Source organism: Mauremys reevesii, linkage group 8, assembly GCF_016161935.1.
Source record: "Mauremys reevesii isolate NIE-2019 linkage group 8, ASM1616193v1, whole genome shotgun sequence".
Taxonomy (NCBI): Eukaryota; Metazoa; Chordata; order Testudines; family Geoemydidae; genus Mauremys; species Mauremys reevesii.
Window position 1 is genome coordinate 91,882,123 of NC_052630.1, and position 21,129 is coordinate 91,903,251.

General features: G+C 44.1%; 1 protein-coding gene across 1 annotated transcript in view; it reads right to left on the reverse strand.

Moving 5' to 3' along the window:
* Positions 1-21,129, reverse strand: part of PGM1 (phosphoglucomutase 1) — a 32,802-nt gene that overhangs the window by 10,838 nt on the left and 835 nt on the right. Inside the window, exons 2-4 of the mRNA XM_039485706.1 lie at positions 5,657-5,819; positions 5,294-5,440; positions 1,652-1,777 (exon numbers count right to left, since the gene is read on the reverse strand). Of these exons, the coding sequence (XP_039341640.1) occupies positions 1,652-1,777; positions 5,294-5,440; positions 5,657-5,819 (436 nt within the window). The remainder of the gene's footprint in view (positions 1-1,651; positions 1,778-5,293; positions 5,441-5,656; positions 5,820-21,129) is intronic.

The following is a 21,129-nucleotide window of genomic DNA, read 5'->3' on the forward strand; positions in this document are numbered from 1 at the left end:
CTACACCCTTGTTTCGCTCTCAAGAAAATAAAGCCTCGTGTTTTAATGAGACACACCTGAGCAGTGTAGCATTTCCACTGGCCGCTACAAAGTTCCCCCTCACTCATTTCTTGAGATCACGATATTTTTATTATGTTAAATACTCAAATCAGAGATAAAAGTTAGAAAAAGTAAACTTGAAAGATTCAACATGTCTGACGTCCCTAACTTAAAAAATTTTCAGTGCAGTTCGGAAGTAAACTTGCTATTAGGGGACGTATTCTATTTACCGTAAGATTACTAGCAAGATTCTTTTGAAGTCTGTCCGTGTCTAATATCATTGATACTCTCTTTACAGCCGCAGCTGTCAGCTGTCAATTCACCAGCAACTGAAATTGGTCCAGCAACTATGTAGCTGATTCTGCAGTTTTGACAGGCCTGAGGACCCCAGTTAGCTTTTGCTGCTTTCTACACACTGTATTAAAACAGCAGAAAGTTAAAATTTGTTCTCTATACTATGGGCCAAATTTTGCCATTAGACCATAGTGACTCTATTGACATTGGGGAGGCAGCATGAGTGAGAAGGGGCCAAATTCAGTAGTGATGTAAGTGATGGCGTAAATTTCACCTCAGCAAGCAAGGGCAAGTTCTGCATAGGTGGAGCAAAGCCCTTTCTTTATCTTTCATCTCATCATACTCTCCTTTTGGTCGTTTCCCCTGCTGCCACTTGCCCGTCCTTCTCCTCAGTGTAGAACTTGCCTCCCTCCTTACACAGAGGTGTAATTTACACAGCTGTTTCCATCTCCCCGGAATTTGGCTCATCTCTCTAGAGCAGAAGGAAAAAAACCAACAACCTCTCCCCCAAATACAGCTCTAGACTGCTAGGAGGCACGACAAATGCGGTACTCCGTGTTCTATGCAATACGTTTTTGTCCCAGGGTTCTGAGGTTATCAGTAAGCCACAGCATTGACCAGCTGGATGTTCAATTCTTTGTCTCCAACTCTTCCATCCAGTATGCCAAATGAGAGGGAGGAAGGCAAAAACACAAGCTCATTAAATAAGATCCCCCCGCCCCCCCATGACATACCTACAATAATATGTATGCATTACACAGGTTCTCATAATGACTTCATCACTGTGGTATCTGAGCGCCTTCCAGTGGGGTATTAAGCAATGTGACTAACATCTGTCACGTGTGGTTCATTCTCATCCTCTCCCCAGAGGCAAGAGACTTGTTTGTGTAGTGTAGGGTTTTGTTTTTAAATGCACATGTTGCTCTATGTTTATGTTAGAGAAGGCAACAAGTGAGTCTTCCACTTGGTGCGGTAAGTGGCTTGGTTTATAAGACCCCTCTAAAGCTACCTACTCCCCTTTTGCCACCATTACAAATAAAATACTGAAAATTAGCATGTGGGAGGTTGGGGCAGGGAGAAGGAGAGTCCATTACATTCAGGATCCTAAGTCACTCAGGCGCTTTTGAAAATTTTTCCCAAAAGCTCTGCTGGAACAAATGAGGATTCATGGTGACTACAGACGGTGCAATGCACTTCTCAAACAGAGGACAATAAAAGATAGCCCCCCCCCAAAAAAAAGAGTGAGCTAGTTCTTAAATGAGTTTCTCCCTCCAAGAAATAGCTAAAAAAAAATGAGGAGACAGTAATTATTTCATACCTCCGTGCATAGCATCTATGCGAATCTTTAGGTGGTTTTGTCCTGAAAGTAGTTCTTTTAGCGCACTGAAATCAAAGATGTTCCTCAACATGTTCGCATAAGCTTCCACTGAGTCCACAATTTCAACTGCAGAGCCAAAAAAAACAAAAACCCAATACACTGAGAGACTAGCCATGACTAAACTGATCAGATAGACTAAAATCTTATTCAAAATGGTAACTTTGCTACTTATGACAACGATGACATTCCTTAGCACAAAGGCCTGCCATTCAAAATAAGAAGGTCTTTGAACATCCCATAGTATCAATTCCTAATAATGGCAATGGAGAAAATCATCTGAGGTAACAGCTCACTTTACAGTTCTACTTTCTAGAAGATTTTCAATATTACTACATACTGCCATTCCCTATTGGCTTCCAGCCTAATCAACACAGCCAGAAACCTGAAGGTAAAAGTAGCTCCCAGTACAACTTAATCTCTCTGTTCTTCATTCCAGAGGGTTAAATTCGGCTCTCAGTTACAATGAGAGTGGAACTTTCAAAAGCATTTACCAGAGTTGGACTACAACTTCCACTAAACGTCAGTGGGAATCAGACACCTAACTCTCATTTGTACCTTTGAAAAAGATTGCACCTGTGTAACTGAGAACGGAATTTGGTCCACATAAAGGCAATGGGGTGGAAAATGTACTAATGCAAAGTCCCAGTATGCTAACACTGGGGGTTGAAGGAACTAAGAATTTTACCAGGTTCCTTGTTATAAAAATATTCAAATTGTTTCTTTTTTTAAACATAGACACACAGTGTGAAATATGTGCAATTAAATCTGAAAAAAACATTTCATTGCAAGTTTGCAAAAATTGTCTAATTTTACAGAAAACCTGTAACATAACAGATTTTTTAAGTGCAAATGCAGAGATAAAAATCAATTCAAAATTTTAAAAAACACCTGAAAACATTTTAGAATTTTTTTGTGGGGAGAAAGAAGTGTAAGTGCAAAAATTGCCTAAGTTTTGCTAACATATTTTCAAAGGATATCATTATACTGTAGCACAAATGGAACGATAACATTTGTATTAGTTTTAGTAGGGCCCAACAGTCTCACTTAAATTAAAGTGAACATATTTTGTTATGAACCACATGCAATACATGAAAAGAGTGCCTGTTGGAGGACAAAGAAGTGATTCAATATGGTTCTATAAATACCTATACAGGGAGAAGATATCAGATACTAGAGAATGCTTTAAGCTAGCATACAAAGCCACAAGAAGACTGAAGAATAGAAGTCAGAAAAGTTCAAACTGGAAATAAGGGTTTCCACAGGTATGTTAGCAACAAGAAGGTCAGGAAATGTGTGGGACCCTTACTGAATGGGGGAGGCAACCTAGTGACTGAGGATGTGGAAAATGCTGAAGTACTCAATGCTTTTTTTTGCCTCGGTCTTCACAGACCAGGGCAGCTCCCAGACTGCTGCACTGGGCAGCACAGCATGGGGAGTAGGTGAGCAGCCCTCAGTGGTGAAAGAACAGGTTAAAGACTATTAGAAAAGCTGGACATGCACAAGTCCATGAATCCGGATCTAATGAATCTGATGGTGCTCAGGGAGTTGGCTGGTGTGATTGCAGAGCCATCTGCCATTATCTCTGAAAACTCGTGGTGATTGGGGGAGGTCCCGGACGATTGGAAAAAGGCAAATATACTGCACATCTTTAAAAGGGGGAAGAAGGAGAATCTGGAGAACTACAAACTGGTCAGCCTCACCTCAGTCCCCGGAAAAATCATGGAGCAGGTCCTCAAGGAATCCATTTTGAAACACTTGGAGGAGAGGAAGGTGATCAGGAACAGTCAACATGGATTCACCAAGGGCAAGTCATGTCTGACCAACCTGACTGCTTTCTATGACGAGATAAATGGCTCCGCGGATATGGGGGGAAAGCGGTGAACATGATATACCTTGACTTTAGCAAAGCTTTCGATACGGTCTCCCACAGTATTCTTGCCAGCAACTTAAAGAAGTATGGATTAGATGAACGGACTATAAGGTGGACAGAAAGTTGGCTCTATCGTCGGGCTCAACGGGTAGTGATCAACAGCTTGATGTCTAGTTGGCAAGCAGAGTTCCCCAGGGGTTGGTCCTCGGGCTGGTTTTGTTCAACATCTTCATTAATGATCTGGGATGATGGAATGGATTTCACCCTCAGCAAGTTCCTGGATGACACTAAGCTAGGGGGAGAGGTAGATATGCTGGAGGGTAGAAATAGGGTCCAGAGTGACCTAGACAAATTGGAGGATTGGGCCAAAAGAAATCTGGTGAGGTTCAACAAGGACAAGGGCAGAGTCCTGCACTTAGGACAGAAGAATCTCATGCACTGCTAGAGGCTGGAGACCGACTGGCTAAGCAGCAGTTCTGCAGAAAAGGACTTGGGGAATTACAGAGGATAAGAAGCAGGATATGAGTCAACAGTGTGCCCTTGTTGCCGAGAAGGCCAATGGCATATTGGGCTGCATTAGTAGGAGCACTGCCAGCAGATCAAGGGAAATGATTATTCTCCTCTATTCGGCACTGGTGAGGCCACATCTGAAGTATTGTGTCCAGTTTTGGGCCCCCACTACAGAAATGATGTGGACAAATTGGAGAGAGTCCAGTAGAGGGCAACGAAAATGATTAGGGAGCTGGGGCACATGACTTATGAGGAGAGGCTGAAGGAACTGGGCTTATCTAGTCTGCAGAAGAGATGAGTGAGGGGGATTTGATAGCAGCTTTCAACTACCTGAAGGGGAGTTCCAAAGAGGATGGAGCTCGGCTGTTCTCAGTGGTGGCAGATGACAGAACAAGGAGCAATGGTCTCAAGTTGCAATGGGGGAGGTCTAGGCTGGATATTAGGAAACACTGTTTCACTAGGAGGGTGGTGAAGCAGTGGAATGGGTTACCTAAGGAGGTGGTGGAATCTCCATCCTTGAAGATTTTTAAGGCCCGGCTTGACAAAGCTCTGGCTGGGATGATTTAGTTGGGGTTGGTCCTGCTTTGAGTAGGAGACTGGACTAGATGACCTCCTGAGGTCTCTTCCAACCCTAATATTCTATGATTTTATGATAAGACATTTTAAATTGCAGCGATTGGATATGGTGCATTCTCTGTCACTTGGAGTCTTTAAATCAAGATCAGATGCCTATGTAAAAAAGGTATGGGGATAAATTTTCAGAAGTCCCATTTTCAAAGTGATAGGCACTTAGGTCAGATTTTCAACAGTATTTAGGCACCTAGATGCGTCTGACAATGTCACTTGGCATCTAAATACCTCTGAAAATCTGGCCCTTGGGAACCTAATTTTTACAGGATGGGATGTAATCTCCTAAATGCCTATGTCACTTTTGAAAGCAGGATGTAGGGCCCTAACGCATTTAGATGCTTCTGGAAATTTAACCCATGCTCTGGTTCATCCACAAGTTGTTGTGCTCAATGCAGGAATCACTGGGTGAAATTCTGTTGTCTGTGTTATGCAGGAGGCCAGACTAGCGAATCATATCCCTTTTGGCTTTAAAATCTATTAAATGACCTTGCCAAATGAAGGCACTACCATACTATGTAATTGCCCCATGAAAGTAGAAAATACATTTATACAAGGATAAATGTGTCACTTGCCTGTAAATGGTTTAAACTTGTTCTCCAAGTCAAATTGCTGCTTTCCAATGGTACCAAGGTCCACCTTCAGATCTGGGCAGATAGCATACTCTTCAATAGTCTTGCTAATTTGGAAAATTTTATCAGTAATACCTTCAGGAGCAGGACCTACAAGTGAAAAAGGAAGGAAAGTTTTTAGTGTGTGCTGTAAGTATGCATTCCATAGGTACATCAGAAGACAAGGGATGAGAATGTTTCTCTTGGGAACAGTATTATTTTACAAAGGAAGTAGATCACTTGTTTTGTTTAGTGAAATATACTGCTGACAGTACTGAAGGTATATTGTCTGATGTAAGAAATGTTGGCCACCAGGGAAAACTTTACCTCCATTGGAAATATTGAATTTAATGCCGAAGTCTCCATTTGGGCCACCAGGGTTGTGACTGGCTGTCAAAATGATGCCACCAATGGCTTTGATTTTTCTAATAATACAGGAGACAGCTGGGGTGGAGAGAATTCCATTCTGTCCAATCACTAAACGGCCAATCTAAAACAAAGATTTAAAACAAACTATCAAAAAAATTCACAATTTTAAAGACTGCTAGAGCATGAAAGTTAGAAATGGCAACTTTACAGATGCAGATGTTTATAGAACTCTCACACAGTTGTGTGTAAATTTTAGACTTGGCAGAATTATTTTCAAGCATTTTTTCTATTTTTATAGACAAATTTTCATAGTGGAGGGAAATTATGAGGGGGAGTCAAGCAATTATTTAATGACAATAGTTGCTGAGATTCAAAAAGTTATATTTTTATAACTATTAAAAACACAAATTGTCAATGTCAAAATATAAAGTCGATATCCTTCAATCAAACTCTAATAAGTTCTCAGCCATGTTGTTCTTATTTGCCCCTCTGGAAATTTCGACTATTATCAATGGAAACATTTTTTCATTTGTTTGTGTGCGTACAGTGAAATCAATGTTTACTGACATTTACCAATAAAAACCTAATCCTTCCAATCCTACTTTCAGGACTTGTCTTCACTACAGGGGTAAATTGACTTAAGTTACGCTACTCCAGCTGTGTGAATAACGTAGTTGGAGTTGACGTGGCTTAAGTCGACTTACCTCGGTGTCTTCACTGCGCTGCACTGACAGGAGATGCTCTCCGGTTGACTTACCTTACTCTTCTCGGAGAGGTGGAGTACCGTGGTCGACCAGAGAGCACTCAGCCATCAATTTAGCAGGTCTTCACTAGACCCGCTAAATCGATCCCTGCTGCATCAATTGCAGCAGCAGCAGCATCGATATCCCTGCAGTGAAAACCAGACCTTAGTTTGCTCCCACCACATCCACATGAGGGAGTTACTACAGTGCAGCACTCTGCCCCACAGGTCGGACTACGGGAGTGTGAATAGCAATACGCACCGCTGTTAGCAAGCCCTTGGGTATGTGTACTCTGCAATAGAACACCTGCAGCTGGCCCATATCAGCTGGCTTGGGCTGCGGGCTATAAAACTGTAGTGCAGGCATCCAGGCTTAGGCTGGAGCCTGGACTCTAGAACGAACACACACACACACCCCGCCACCTCCTTGCACGGTTCGGAAGCCCAGGCACTGGCCTGAGCCCCGATGTCTACACTGCAACTTTATAGCCTGCAGCCTGAGCCTCATGAGCCCAAGTCAGCTGACATGAGTCAGCACCGAGTGTTTTATTTCAGTATAGACATACTCCTAGATTCTTAAACCCAGCAGGCCAAATTTGGAAGCAATGTGTAAGGGAGAGTATAAGCTACATATTGATAAACGTATATGAGCCAAAGTAAGTCTAGAGACTCTATATTTGTGGAATGTACACATCAGAAGGGAGAGGGTGGAGAAAAGGTACACCATCTAGAGTCACCTCTGATTTTGATCCAATGCCAAAATATCATCCATTCCCCACTTAATAACCAAGCAGTTTCTGTGCACTCCCCAATGTGAAGGTTGTTTCTTTGTGGAAGAAGTTGCAGCTAAAGCTTTAACTTAACAAGAAACTCAGTACGAGGGAAATATATTGTACATAACATAGAAATCCCCTTCCCACAATGCTCAGATCTGAATTTCAAATACACCAGTTAAACTTGTTGAGAGGCCAGTGTTGGGTCACAACATTTTAAAGGAATACTATGCAACACCCCCCCACACACATACACACACCCCTCATTATACAGAAAAACCTATAGGATGCAAGTCCTTTTATAATAAAAAAAAATAGATAAATGCTAGAATCCAGCTCTTATTCTCCTCTTCACTGATAATACAGGTGGATGCTCTCTACAGCTCTTAAATAGCAAGGACTTTTTCTCTCAATCAAGCAGGTGGCTGTCTGCACCACCATCCCCATCTTCAGTACATCTATCCAACAGGAAGGAGGGTGAACTATATAGTACACTAAATGCAGACTCACAAATCCTTTACACCATGCCATAATTACAACCTCTAAATATAGATGTCTTTATTTATACATGCCAGGTTTAGTGGACTACTAGCTTAGTCATTTCCTTCAATTAAAAAAATCAGATTTAAAGTATGCAATATCAATTAGACTACTGAGACACCAAGTACGGGGGGTCTTATTTGGAAATCCTTCTGATCACACATTCATAGAGGTGACAGTATCCACCTACATCACATACCGATGGAACTGCCTTTTACACGTTTAAGATGAGATATGCATGCGTTATAATAATTTTACACTTGAAAATATTCTCAGAATTATACGTTATATTCTACACACTGGGGTTAGCATGAAGTAGATAAATAAACCAAGGGGCATTGCTAATCAGTGACAGAAAGGACAGAATATAAAAACTACAATAAAGTCAAATTTAAGAAAGACACGTGTGGGCTATTTTACTGGAAATAAATATAGCGCCAGATCCTCAGCTATTGTAAATGGGTATTGCTTCATCTTCATGGGAGATGAGCTGAGATACCAGCTTTATGCTTTTTGAGACTTCACATTTCTTATTAAAATAGTAAATGAACTACAAAGAAACTGGAAATCAAAGGCAGTTGACATGATATTTATGATCCAAACAGTGGGCCTGATCATTACCTGATGTAAATTTGCATCCTACAGATCTTCAGTTTGGACCATGTATCAACTTCAATGGAGCTACACCGATTTACAATGGCAGACGAGGTGGACCTGCTATTTCTAATTTTTACACCCCTCCCCCCCCAAATTATTTTGTTGATCAAGAGATTGGGGGCGGGGGGGGAACACTCTCTACCTGTTTGCTATGAACTATAATGCTTCCAGATCAGGAGTTTGGTCACATAAATTCCCCATGAGCTATATTAACAGCAGAGGCAGCTAGTATTATTTTCTCTCTGCCTTAAAAATAAAATAAAATCTTCAGTGGAATCTTTGCCTTTTTCACAGAAAAACCTCATATTCAGAAATCCATTAAAAACTGAACCGAGCTGCACTGCACTAAAAGATGTTAGGACTTTTGTTCTAACGCCAACATGTGGAATGTCACCACAACTGGAGTTCACTATAAAGGGGCCCAGCTGTATTGCTAAAACACATGATATCCTTATTTTCAAATGCTCTGGTGACATTCATGACATAGCTATTTATATCTATTGAGAAACTGCAAACATTGTGTTTTGCCTTTTCATTTGTTGAGCAGCTCAGACCATAATGAAACTGTTTTTGCAGAGCAAAGCAGAGTTGTCACTGAGCACAAAGAGCCCATCTCTCTACCAATCAGTTACTTACTAAGAATGGCATTGTGAGCGGATGAAGATAGTTACAAAACGCACAAATGCCAATAATTTGCTGCAAATCAACAAAATGAGCATTAATGAGAAACTAACAATATTTATTTTCACACTGGTATGTCTACGTTTCTACCCTATTGCACATGTATTTTCACTTCTCTTCAAAGCTAAATGGCAACATTGCTTTTAAAAAATTTAATTGTGTAATTTCAATATCACTAAAGGTAATTTTCCATTAAAACACTTCATGATGATCCATAATTCTCAGTTAACCAATAGCAGTCATTTAAAAGGCAATGGGAAATTAGTTAATTAAAACTTAGAACACCTCTTAATTACTATGACTTTATACTTCTGCTTAGATCAGCTACAGTACTAGGAATTTAGTCATATTTATCATATACCAACCCCATTGGCAGCTGCCATTTGAAATATCAATTCTATTGCCAATTTATTAAAGTATCTCCCATCTCCTCCAACTACCATAGTAGATCCTTGTCGATCTCTTAGATCTATGGAAAAAAATATACTCTGGACAAAATTCTGCAGGTAGTTTGTCTTGGTCTCAAAATAATAGATTTTCTTCCGTAATCCACTGGTTCCCGGTTTCTGGTCATAGTAAGCTGCTGTTGGCAAAGTCAATATAAGCAGAGGACGGTCTTCCATGTTTCTTTTTCATATAAATACATTTAAAATAAATTAGGGTGAAAATAAAAGAAAACTCAATCTTGACACCAGCAATGGCACGTCAACTAGTTAGAAGTTCCGTGAAGCAGTCAAGTGCCCAAAAATAGCTCCTTGAACCTTGTGCTGAATGTGGTTTCGGTAACTGAAGAAGTTTTCTTGCACTTGTTCTGCAAGATCACTGTCAGAAAGAATATGTATTAATTCCACACTGCAATCCCTCATGAAAACGGAAAGAAAAAAAGAGATTTGCCTGCAGTACAGTCTTCTGATTGTGACAGCAGTAGTTCTGTGCAGTTCTTGTATTATCACAGACTAGACCACAGCAGTGTTAATTCTGTCCAATTATCTGTTAGGATGGGGATAGCAAGAGAGGCTGTTTAGTAGGTCAGCCCTTCAGTCAAAAGCATTGATTTGTTGCTGGGCTCTGCTTTCTAAACCAATGCAGAGCTGGAATCGTTTTAGACAGACAAGCAGATTCATAAAGTTCTGCCAGGTCTGCCAGTTGTGACTACCACTGTCAGAGAGCCCTCATTGGGAAGTGAATACTGAGAAGGTAAGTGTTCAGGAAGCATGGCTGTACACAGCTAAAGTTATTTTGTGGAGACCAGCAACTTAAAGGTCACTCTTAAAATGGCAATCAGAAGATCTCAGTTACCTACAGTTTCCTTATATTACTGTCATTGACAGCCAATAACTTCTCCATTGCCAGTATTCTATAGTGCTTAATTGAATGGCTTTCCTTTAATAAACATTGCAGTTACCTGCTGGGCACAATGTGCCAAAGTCCACTTGGGAAAAATCCAGAATAACTGCAATGGTTTCTGTGGAGTTACTCCAGACTGACCACAGTCCAACTAGGAACAGAGTTTACCCCAGGTAAGCATTTATAAAATGCTATTATTTTACAAAAAACTACATTTGTATAAAGCTGTGAATATTGAAACATGATTAACTCTGGCAGAAGAGTATGGCAGCCAAATTATTTGAAATCCCAAGAAAATGTCATCCGGGCTGGCGAGATGCCAAGTTTCTTAAAATGCATGCAGTACCATCCTTCTGAATTCTGGGAAGTTAACATGTTGATTAAAAATAACCAACAATGCTTTTTAATAATACTTTGTGCTTCTGTGGAGTCTTTAATCCAAGTATCTCTAAACATTTAACAAGCATTAACTGAGCAATTTATGAAGCCACACTTAATTACGGTCCAGCCTACCTACTATTGAAGCAAAAAAAGGGCGGGGGGGGGGTTATAATTTTTAATACAATTTGATGGTTGTGACCATTTGCAAAGTGTTCTATGGGGATGGTTTCTTGAGGTTTCAGCTCTGCAACTGGAGAGAATAAATAGGCTAAGAAGCCAAATAAAATAATTTTACATCTTTAAAGCTCTGTATTAGTATTAACTAACCCATCTTTACTTTGGTGTCCTGAAATGCATAGGCACTGTGGTTAAGTCCTTAGGTATACGTTTCCCTCTTGTGGTACAGAAGTGGAAAAACAATTCCCAGGGTTGACTAACAAGGTTCTACTTGTACTCAGTTCACACAGCGGGTCTGCTTTCTGATCACTGCAGGAGGATTTACATAGGAAATTCCCATTGGTATTTATTAAAACACCTAGGCAAGCAGTTTCCCTTCTCACTCCCAGATGGCACTATAAGTTCAACTTATTGTAGGATGTCCAACTCCTTGAAATGCCTCATTATTCAAGCACATACAAAAAGTAAACTCTTAGGCCTGGTCTACACTGGGGATGAGGGGGCGAGGGTGTCGATGTAAGATACGCAACTTCAGCTACGGCAATAGCGTAGCTGAAGTCGACTTATCTTTATTTTGACTTACCTCCCGTCCTCATGGCACGGGATTGATGGCCGCGGCTCCCCCGTTGACTCCGCTTCTGCCGCTCGCCCTGGTGGAGTTCTGGAGTCGACAGGAACGTGTTCGGGGATCGATATATCGCGTCTAGACGAGATGCGATATATCGATCCCCGATAGATCGATCGCTACCCGCCGATCTGGCGGGTAGTCTGGACTTACCCTTAGAACATGTTCCCCTTTTATTGCATGGGGGAGATTTACATGAAACTATGCACCCATTGGCAGGGGGGAAGGTCACTATGAACCCAGAGATTTATACTTATACAACACACACACACACCACCCCCTAATGCATGTATAATTAAGCAGCAGTGGAATTCAGCTACTAAAGACTAATACATTTCTATGGCTTCATTTAGTTTGACTTTCTGTCACAAAGTTTCAGAGGCATCTCAGGCAGCCCCGGCAGAGTTCTCACACTGAAATTAGACTTAAACTCTAGAGGTTTCCAGATAACAGGAATCAACCTTTTACTTTACTTTGATGTTAGTGCCGATCAACAGTGACTGGTTGGGGATAGGCATGGAATACAAGACCCTTTACCTTTATTTTTCACCTGATGGCTGTTTCACAGCTTATCCCTTAATGAGCAAGTGTCTGTATGAAAAAAAATATCACCATTAAAATTAGTACCTCTTTTGACAGACCCAAAAGAAAGAAAAAAGATCTGAGGCTGAACTAGAGATCAAGTGGGTGGGCCACTGGCTTCAATGGGCTCAGGATTTCACCCAATGTCTCCACCCTGGCACAGTGGAGATTGGGTGGGAAAGCTTGCCCTGCCACTGCCCAGGCCATCCTTGTTCTGAGGATGAATGGTGTGGGGGGAGGAAGGGCACCTCTCGCAAAATCCTGGATTTCCTGCCTGGTTTTTAAAGATAGAAAAGCTGTGGAGCATTTACTGGTGCAGTTTTCTAGTTTGCTACCAAGAGGAACTGGACATGCAAGAACGTGGCCAGGGCTATGCACTTTTTCCTGCTAACAGCTGACTTTGGTTAATGATAAAAAAGACAAAACAAGATTGTGTTTTCAGAAAATGTAAACTTTAGACTGTGAGTCTTAGTCAAAAGGTCATTTTCCTGCTATTTCTACATACTGGCTTTCAGTACCACAAACTGTATCAAATCAGTACCGCAAACTGTATCAAACTAAGCCTGTGTGATTCTGAAAAACGAAGAGAACCAAATTCTGCCTTTAGCCTTCAGTACTAAGATTCTCAAAGTCACCTTTCCATATTGCTTAAGTTCTATATGACCAGTGACAGTGAATCTTACCCTGTACTATAAGCACTGTTTTTGATTTGAAAGACATTCACCTTCTGGCAGAGAATCTTATGAGATGAGAGACCTGAGCAGAAGTTACTGGATAAAGTAGCCTTACAACAATCAGTTCTAAAGTGAAAGGAACATTTTGGAATCAAAACAGTTTTGGGGAAGTCCACAGAAAGAACGAATGAACCTGCCTTTCTCTCTAGATCAAGATGGAATGACATTATTTTCCGGATTAATTAACTGCAAGAATTCCAAGTGAATTACAGTCTATATAGCTCCACATTTACACACAAGATGACTATGAGTGTCTACAGCATGTGAATATGAAATGTTCAGTGTGTTCCCCACTCTAATTTCTAGCACTTTTCTCTGGTTTGTTAGCACACATACAGCAGGCCCATAAACCCTGCTATGCATTCATAACTAAGGCTGCGATTCTCTCTGACTTCCACAGCAGCTGCTGTGGCTGACTCCAGGGCGCCCCACAGCCAGCTCCACCAGCCGCTGCTGGAGCGACCCAGGGCCAGCTGCTTGGGCAGTCCGTGGGACCAGCCGCACCGGCCACTGCTCGGGCGGCCCCAGGCAGAGGCAGTTGGCTTCGGGGACTGCCCGAGCAGTGGCCAGTGCAGCTGGCTCCGGGAAGTACCTGAGCAGAGGTCCTGGGGTGCCGTAAGGACCGCCCGAGCAGCAGTGGCCTCAGGGGCACCTGGAGGCTGTCTGGAGAGCAGTCCCCGGGGAGCAGCAGCCGGGGGCAGTCAACCCCCGGCATTAGAGCAGGGCCCCCCCCAGAGCAGCAGCCCTCCAAAGCAGTGGGGCCCAGAAGTAGAGATTTAGTCAGGGGTATTTTTGGTAAAAGTCATGGACAGGTAACAGGACGTGAATTTTTATTTATTGCCCGTGCCTTAGCCATAATCCAAGAAGCATGGACTCTGCAGAGCCGTGCACTCTTGTTGTGATCATTACAAAACACCTGGTGCCTTATCCTGCAGTATTTCCAGAGCCGAGACAGGAGCTGCCACACAGAACACTGCAATATCCTTCCAGCAGCCCTGCTGCAAGCCATAATACGAAACAATTCCTGGTTGCTCCTGGCAGTTGCGCAGCAGCTGAACATGGTGGAGCGCTATTTCTGGTCCTGGGAAATAAGCACTGACTGGTGGGATTGCATCATTATGTAGCTATGGGATAACGAGCAGTGACTGCAAAACTTTCGAATGTGGAAGGCCACTTTCCAGGAACATCGTGCAGAGCTTTCCCCGGCCCTGAAGCACAGCCACACTAAAATGAGAGCTGCTCTGACAATGGAGAAGCGAGTGGCAAACAATGCCAGACTGCTACCAGTCAGTGGGGAAATCAATTCCAAGTTGGTAAATCCACCATGGGAACTGTTGTGACCCAAGTGTGCAGGGCCCTTAATCGACTTCTGCTAAGAAGGGTTGTGACTCAGGGCAACGTGCAGGACATAGTGGATGATTTTGCCATGATTGGGTTCCCTAGCTGCAGTGGGGCAATAGATGGTACGCATATTCCTATCCACCTAGCCAAAGAGTACATAAACCATAAGGGATACTTTTCAACGGTATTGCAGGTGCTGGTGGATCACAGGAGGTGTTTCACCAACATCAACATGGGATGATCAGGAAAGGCACATGATGCAAGCATCTTTAGGAACGCAGGTCTATTCCGAAAGCTGCAATCAGGGACTTTCTTTCCAGATGGCAAAATAACCACTAACTATGTTGAAATGCCAATAGAGATCCTGCGAGACCCAGCCTCATGAAGCCATACCCGGCCACCTGGACAGCAGTAAGGAGCAGTTCAACAATAGGCTGCGCAAGTGCAGAATGATGGTGGAATGTGCCTTTGGGTGTTTAATTGGTCATTGGCGCAGTTTGCTTACTAAGTTAGACCTCAGTGAAAGCAATATCCCGATTGTTATCGCTGCCTGCTGTGTGCTCCACAATATCTGTGAGGCAAAGGGAGAGAAGTTTCCACAGGGGTGGAGGCAGATAGGTTGACAGCTAATTTTGAGCAGCCAGATACCAGGGCAATAAGAAGAGCCCAGCAAGGAGCTGTGTCTCCAGAAGGCTTTGAAAACCCGTTTCAGTAATGAGCCACAGTAATGTGTGCCGCTTATCTGTGTTGTGCCTTCCCACACCATCCCTTCTGTTGCATCAGCTTCCCTGTACCCCGCTTCCTCCCAGTCCCCATGACTGGAATAAATAGAGCATTTCATTCTCGAAATGTTGACTTTTATTGCACAAAGAAACTGAAAGAGTAGGAAAATAATTTAACCTTGGGAAAATGGTGAGATAAAATTGGGAGGGAAGAAACAAAGTCAGTTTGTCTGTAAAAGCAGGGCAGTCTTGCCCATCAAAGGTCTTCAAATGGCTGCCTTTTGTTCTCAGTTCCCTCTCCCGGTGTTGAGTGGAAGGGATACTGCACCTCCCATCCACCCGCTGCCTCCTGGAATGTTTTTGGAGGGGGGATTTTGAACAGGGCGATGCTTGCAGGCAGTTCTGAAGGGAATGCAGAAGGAGTCTACCCTCAAGCTGCTTTTCTTGAAGCTCAATCAGATGCCTCAGCATGTCCGATTGGTCCTTCATAATCCACAGCAATGCATCCTACATGGCACGCTCATGCTATTGAGATGCTCTCTATGTCCAGTTTTTCAGACAATGAAATCCTCCAGGCTCTTAGCTCGTCTCAGCTGTCGCAGAGGCGTTCATTATCTCGCTGACCATGTCATCGTGTGTTCTCTTTTTCCACCTTCTAATCTGCAAAAGCCTCTCTCCCGGTGTGAAGGATGTGCTGAAGGCCAAGCTTCCCACTGTCAGGTATGCAAAGCACAAGGCAACCATTGTCAGTGCGTACCCTGAGTCTAGTGCAATGTTGCTATTTGAAAAACACTCCCCTTGCAACCCAGAACATAATGAGACTCCCTAGCTATTCAACAAACCGGTTTGCTGTTTAGCCATGGTGAGTACGGGCTAGTGGCATGAGTGAGAGACCTGGTGTTACAACTTGTGGGAAACCCATGTCAGGAGCACAGGTGGGCAGCATGGACATTGCTAGCAACATGGACATTGCTTTAAGACCAGGGACCAGCATTAAGCCTCCCAAACTGCAGTCTTTGTCCGGGATGGCTCCAGGGGTGGGAAGGGTCGGGTCATTTGCGGCCATGAGAGAACACAGGAAGCCCCCCCCCCCACACACACACACCTTCCCTTAACACTTCTGGTAATAGTCACCTTGGACTTGCAGAATCTGAGGTCAACGCCAATCCCTGACAACCAAATCACCGGCATGCTAGGGAAAGCATGGTTAAGGGATCCGGAAGTCACCATGGGTGGTGGATCACAGGCTCTATTGTTTGCGATAAAAGCACTTGTAATGAAAACTTCCACTATCTCCCTTAGGTGACCCTGTGTGATAGTCTTCTGAGGGTAACAGAGGCAGCAAGGCTGCAAGCATCTGGGTACAGACCTGGTCCTTATGTTGCTATACTGTGTATCATAATGATGCCAGCAGAGTTAATACTGGAGTGGTCTGCAAAAGTGGTCTGTGGTGGAAGAAATAAAGCAGCCCTCCCCAGAAGCCTGCTGCAAAAGATTGTAGAGTACCACCATGAAAGTTTCCTGGAGATCTCCATTGAGGATTCCCAGGCTATCACTATGCACATAAACAGTCTTTTCTGGGGGGCACCCTCTGCATTGCTGAAGGCAACCACGGGAAGCAGATACCCACTGCACCTCACTTTTTCTTCAGATTAAACAAACTATAAGGGCATGTAACCCCTACAGTTTGACTGGAAATGTATACTCACCAGAGGTGCCTTCCCTGGCATCACGCTTGGCCACCAAGCTGTCCTGCAACCAGCTGGGCTCTGGGGTTAAAAATAGCTCCTGACTCTCGGGGAGAATGTATCCACCTCTCGTCTGTCTCCCATTCTCCTCCTCCTGCTCTTCCTCATCCAGAATGTCTTCCTCGTCGTTGCCTGAGGTGGCCCAGGACTCAGACTCTTAGGAGGTATCCATGCTGCATTGGGAGTCACTGCCGAGAATCACATGCAGCTCACTGTAGAAGCTGCATGTCTGTGGTGCAGAACCAGAACGACTGTTCACCTCCCTTGTCTTCTGGTATGCCTGCCGAAGTTCTTTGATTTTCACGGAGCACTGCTGCATGTCCTTGCTGTAGACCTTCTCCCCTACGTCCCATGCGATCTTTTCATACATCGCTATGTTTCTTTGGCTGGATTGGAGCTGTGCCTGTCCAGACTCTTCTCCCCACAGGCGAATAAGATTCACTACCTCCAGTGTACTCCAGGTGCGTTTGGAGCATAGAGTTGCCATGATCAGCTGGGCTGGCAAGCTCTCCACACTGATCAAACAGGAAATGGAACTCAAAAGTTCCTGGGGGTTTAACGGGAGGGGCTGTTTCCTGTGTACCTGGCTGCTATGCAGCAGAGTTCAAAACGATCTCCAGAGTGGTCACAGCAGAGCATTGTGGGACACTTCAATTCAATCGACATACACAAGGCTGCATCTACACTGCCTCTCTGTTGACCAATCAACATTGAATCAGGTGCTACGCCTCTCGTGGAGGTGAAGTAATTAAGTCAACATTACAGGTGAGTTAGGTCGGCGGAAGGGGCCTGGTAGTGTAGACGCATACAGTACATTATTAGGTGGAGGTAAGGCAGCTTCTGTCAACCTAAGTTTGTAGTGAAGACCTGGTCTGCCAGTGTGAAATTTGGTTCTCCTTTTCAGTATGACAAAAATTTCTCCTTGGTGGCTTCCTTTTTCAGTTCCTTCACAAAGGAAAGTATACAGAGCTTGCCTCAATAGAAGTTTCGAGGAGTTGCAACACCATAATATTCTTGCTTGAAATCTTCAGCTATGATCAGCCTGCTGATATCCCGATGATGTCTTTGGCAGTAGCTGTTTGGTTTTTAAGTTGGTTAATCCTTTCCTTGCTCTGTATAAAGTAGCTGTTTGGTTTTTAAGTTGGTTAAACCTTTCCTTGCTCTGTATGAAGTAAACCTTTTTCCTTCACATATCAGCCTTTAGCCTCCTAGCCCACACAATCTGTATCAGTTATTGTCTTCCTCCTTTGCTTCGTGTTTCCCTGTTTCTTTCCAGAATGTCTGTCTTTCTCAGAGCCCTATTCTGCCCTAACAAAGAATTTTAACCTAATCAGATCAATTACTGAGCAATGCAAACACCCCTTGGCAAACAGGCCCCTCATAACATGCAACTGTGTCTGACTAAAGGTTCCAAATAACTGCTTCAGCTGTGTGTACTGTAGTGACAGCTTACCTCGGAAAAGGGACCCTCCTTAAAAGAAATATTTCTGTAGACGGGGTTACAGTTTTACCCTTCTAATGTGCCTTCTGGGGATGGGAAGCATAGGCTGATGATTGCTTTAATCCTGGAACCTGCTCCTGCGAACACTTACACAGGCATAACTTTACACACATAGTGAACTAAAAGGAACTACTCGTGTGCACAGGGTTACACATGCATATAAGTGTTTGCAGGACCAAGGTGCGAGAACACCACACCGGCTTGTTCTCCCCAGTCACCCAGAAAGCACATTACAAGGAAAAGCCTGTAACCACAAACTACAGAAATTCTTTTTCTAAGGAGGGTCCCTTTCCCTAGATAAAACGCCATCACTACAGTACACTCAAAGATGCAGCAGTTACTGGGCCGTGCAAGAGCGCTAACCACACCTAACGAAAGGGCTGTTTAGGACGCAGGCTAGCCTAGCTTCCATCCCTCTCCCCATACCTCTTGGGGGCCCTGGCGTGGGTGGAAGCATCACCAATGGTGTGGTGATCAGCTTCCTGGAAAAGCGCCATATCCCATTAGACGCCTGGGTATGCTTCCAGAAACTTGAACAAACCAGTCCTTTATCCTGCTGAAACTAATTCCATTATTTGTTTATTCATGAGGCTCTGAAGAGCTCCCTGCTGCCAGTGCAGCTAGGTACGCATGCTACACATTAACATTCACATTCCCACTCTACCCCTTTTCTAAAAAAAATTTGGCTCCACCGCAGCTGTTTTCTTTTTTAAATTAAAATAAGCTGCTTCATCCACTCCTTTCATCACTATACACAAGGAGGGGCCATTCTGGTTAAGGAACGACAAACTAGGGCACTGACTGAAGGTTACAAAGTGAGCAGCTGCTATGAGAAGAATATAAAAGACGAAGATCTATATGACTTTTCTTGTAAATTGTAAATTACGTTTTTATCCTGTGAGATGTTACTGGCTTCAGTGGATTTTATTACCCAGGCTCCTACGCTGCTGCAGTGAATGTCTGCAACTAGCCAGTATCTTCAGCTCAGCCTAGACACAACTCTACAAAGGAGAGCGTCTCATGCTGATGAGAGGCATCTGAACCGCCAGGAGGCCTAGAACAGCATGACACGATCCATTTGTCAGATTTCACGTGACTAGCGGGCTGAGGCAAGGCTCATCTCCACAGATTTAGCATCTACTGAGTTACCCTAGCAGCATCACATCCCTGCCTGGCAGGCGAAAAAAAGAAGCCAAGGGACACGATTAACATTGATCATTGATCAAGCAGCCGCGCATTCTGAATTCAAATGCCCAACTCCATCCCAGGCCGGAGCCAGCCTGGACCTGCCGTGGCACCTCTCCCCCGGCCCAAACCCAGCCCGTCGGACCTGCCAGGGCCGGGGCGCTGATCCTGAGCTGGAGTTGCCACAGTGGGGAGAGGCACCTCTCCCCCACAGCCCAGGTGCTGCTGGGGAGAGTTCTCTCTCCCCACCAGAGCACCCTCCTGAATCCCAAACCCCACATCCCCAGCCCCTCCCCAGAGCTTGCACCCCCAGCTGGAGCCCCTTTCACCACGCCACCCCAAACTTCTGCTCCAGCCCTGAGCCCCTCATCCCCAGCCCACCCCAGATCCCACACCCCCAGTCAGAGCCCTCACACCCCTGCACCCCAACCCTCTGCCCCAGCCCTGAACCACCTTCCACATCTGAACCCCTCACCCTCCCACCCCCTCCCCCAAATTTTGCTATCTGCACCAATATGAAGGTCATGTGTCACATATCACCTCCATATTGGTGCACATAACAAAATTCATTCCGCACATGGGTGGGAAAAAATTCGAGGGAACACTGCTGACAAAGTTATACATCCATCTTTAGTTACAGACATCTGATTGCTTCTATAGTTCAGCAATGAAACTAAAATTCTGAATCTTTGTGCATATCCACATCAACAGACTACAATTTCCAGTTATCTTAGATAACATTAATTAAAATCCATACTCCCAGTTTCAAGGTTCTAGTAACAGTGCCTGCTGTATAATTAGTCAATTTACTTCCATTGTATTGGTGCAGAAAAACGTGATCAGTTTCCTGCTTCTGTCATTAGCCCTTGTGTAAAATGCAGGCCTGGACAGAACTTTCTTCACAGCCTCATAATAATTACTACTTTAGTTTCATGAGCAGTTAGGAGCCAGTTTCACTGCTAGGGACCGACAATTCCTGCCTTCTGCCACAATCATACCAAGCCAACAGGCCCTGAGGCTCTGGTTTCTAGTGCAAGGCTAATGTATAAACTAGTGCGGGTGAGGAACCAGAAGCATAACAAGACCAGAGCTGTTTCCTTAAACGCAGATGGGGGTGGGAACACTGCAGCCTTTGCACATACAGGCCATAGTGTGAGCTTGCAACTGGGTAAACAATTCATTGTGTCTAACCAGAGAAGTTTCTGCCATGCAGATCAGATGGATTCCCAGGAGCTAGGCAGTGTTGCCTTGCAATGTTACAAAAGCCCTGTAAAGTCAATAAGAATAACCTTTGGCCAGTCTAAGTAAGGGCTGCATGCACTGCTGAAGCAAGCTAGGGAAACTGTATCTCTAATGCCTGAAAGGTTAACTTAAATGTCAAAGAGCATCAGACCTAACGCTTTCCCCCCCCAAGGTGAATGCAAGAGCAGTGCCACCCCTCCCCCACAGGGATCTCAGTGGAAAAAACCCCAAACCTCAGTAACTCACCTATCCACACGTAGGCAGCACCTCAATGCGCCATCAGAGCCTGTCCTCTGCCAGGCGGTGCCTGAAGGGCACAGCGATTCCAACCCTCAAGATAACTAAGGCCTTCATCTCCCAGCCACTGGTTGCCCCCTGCAGCCCCCCAACCCGCCAATCGACTGCAGATTGCTGTTTTCAGTCTCGCTAGGCCGGGCGGGGAGGGGGGGAAGG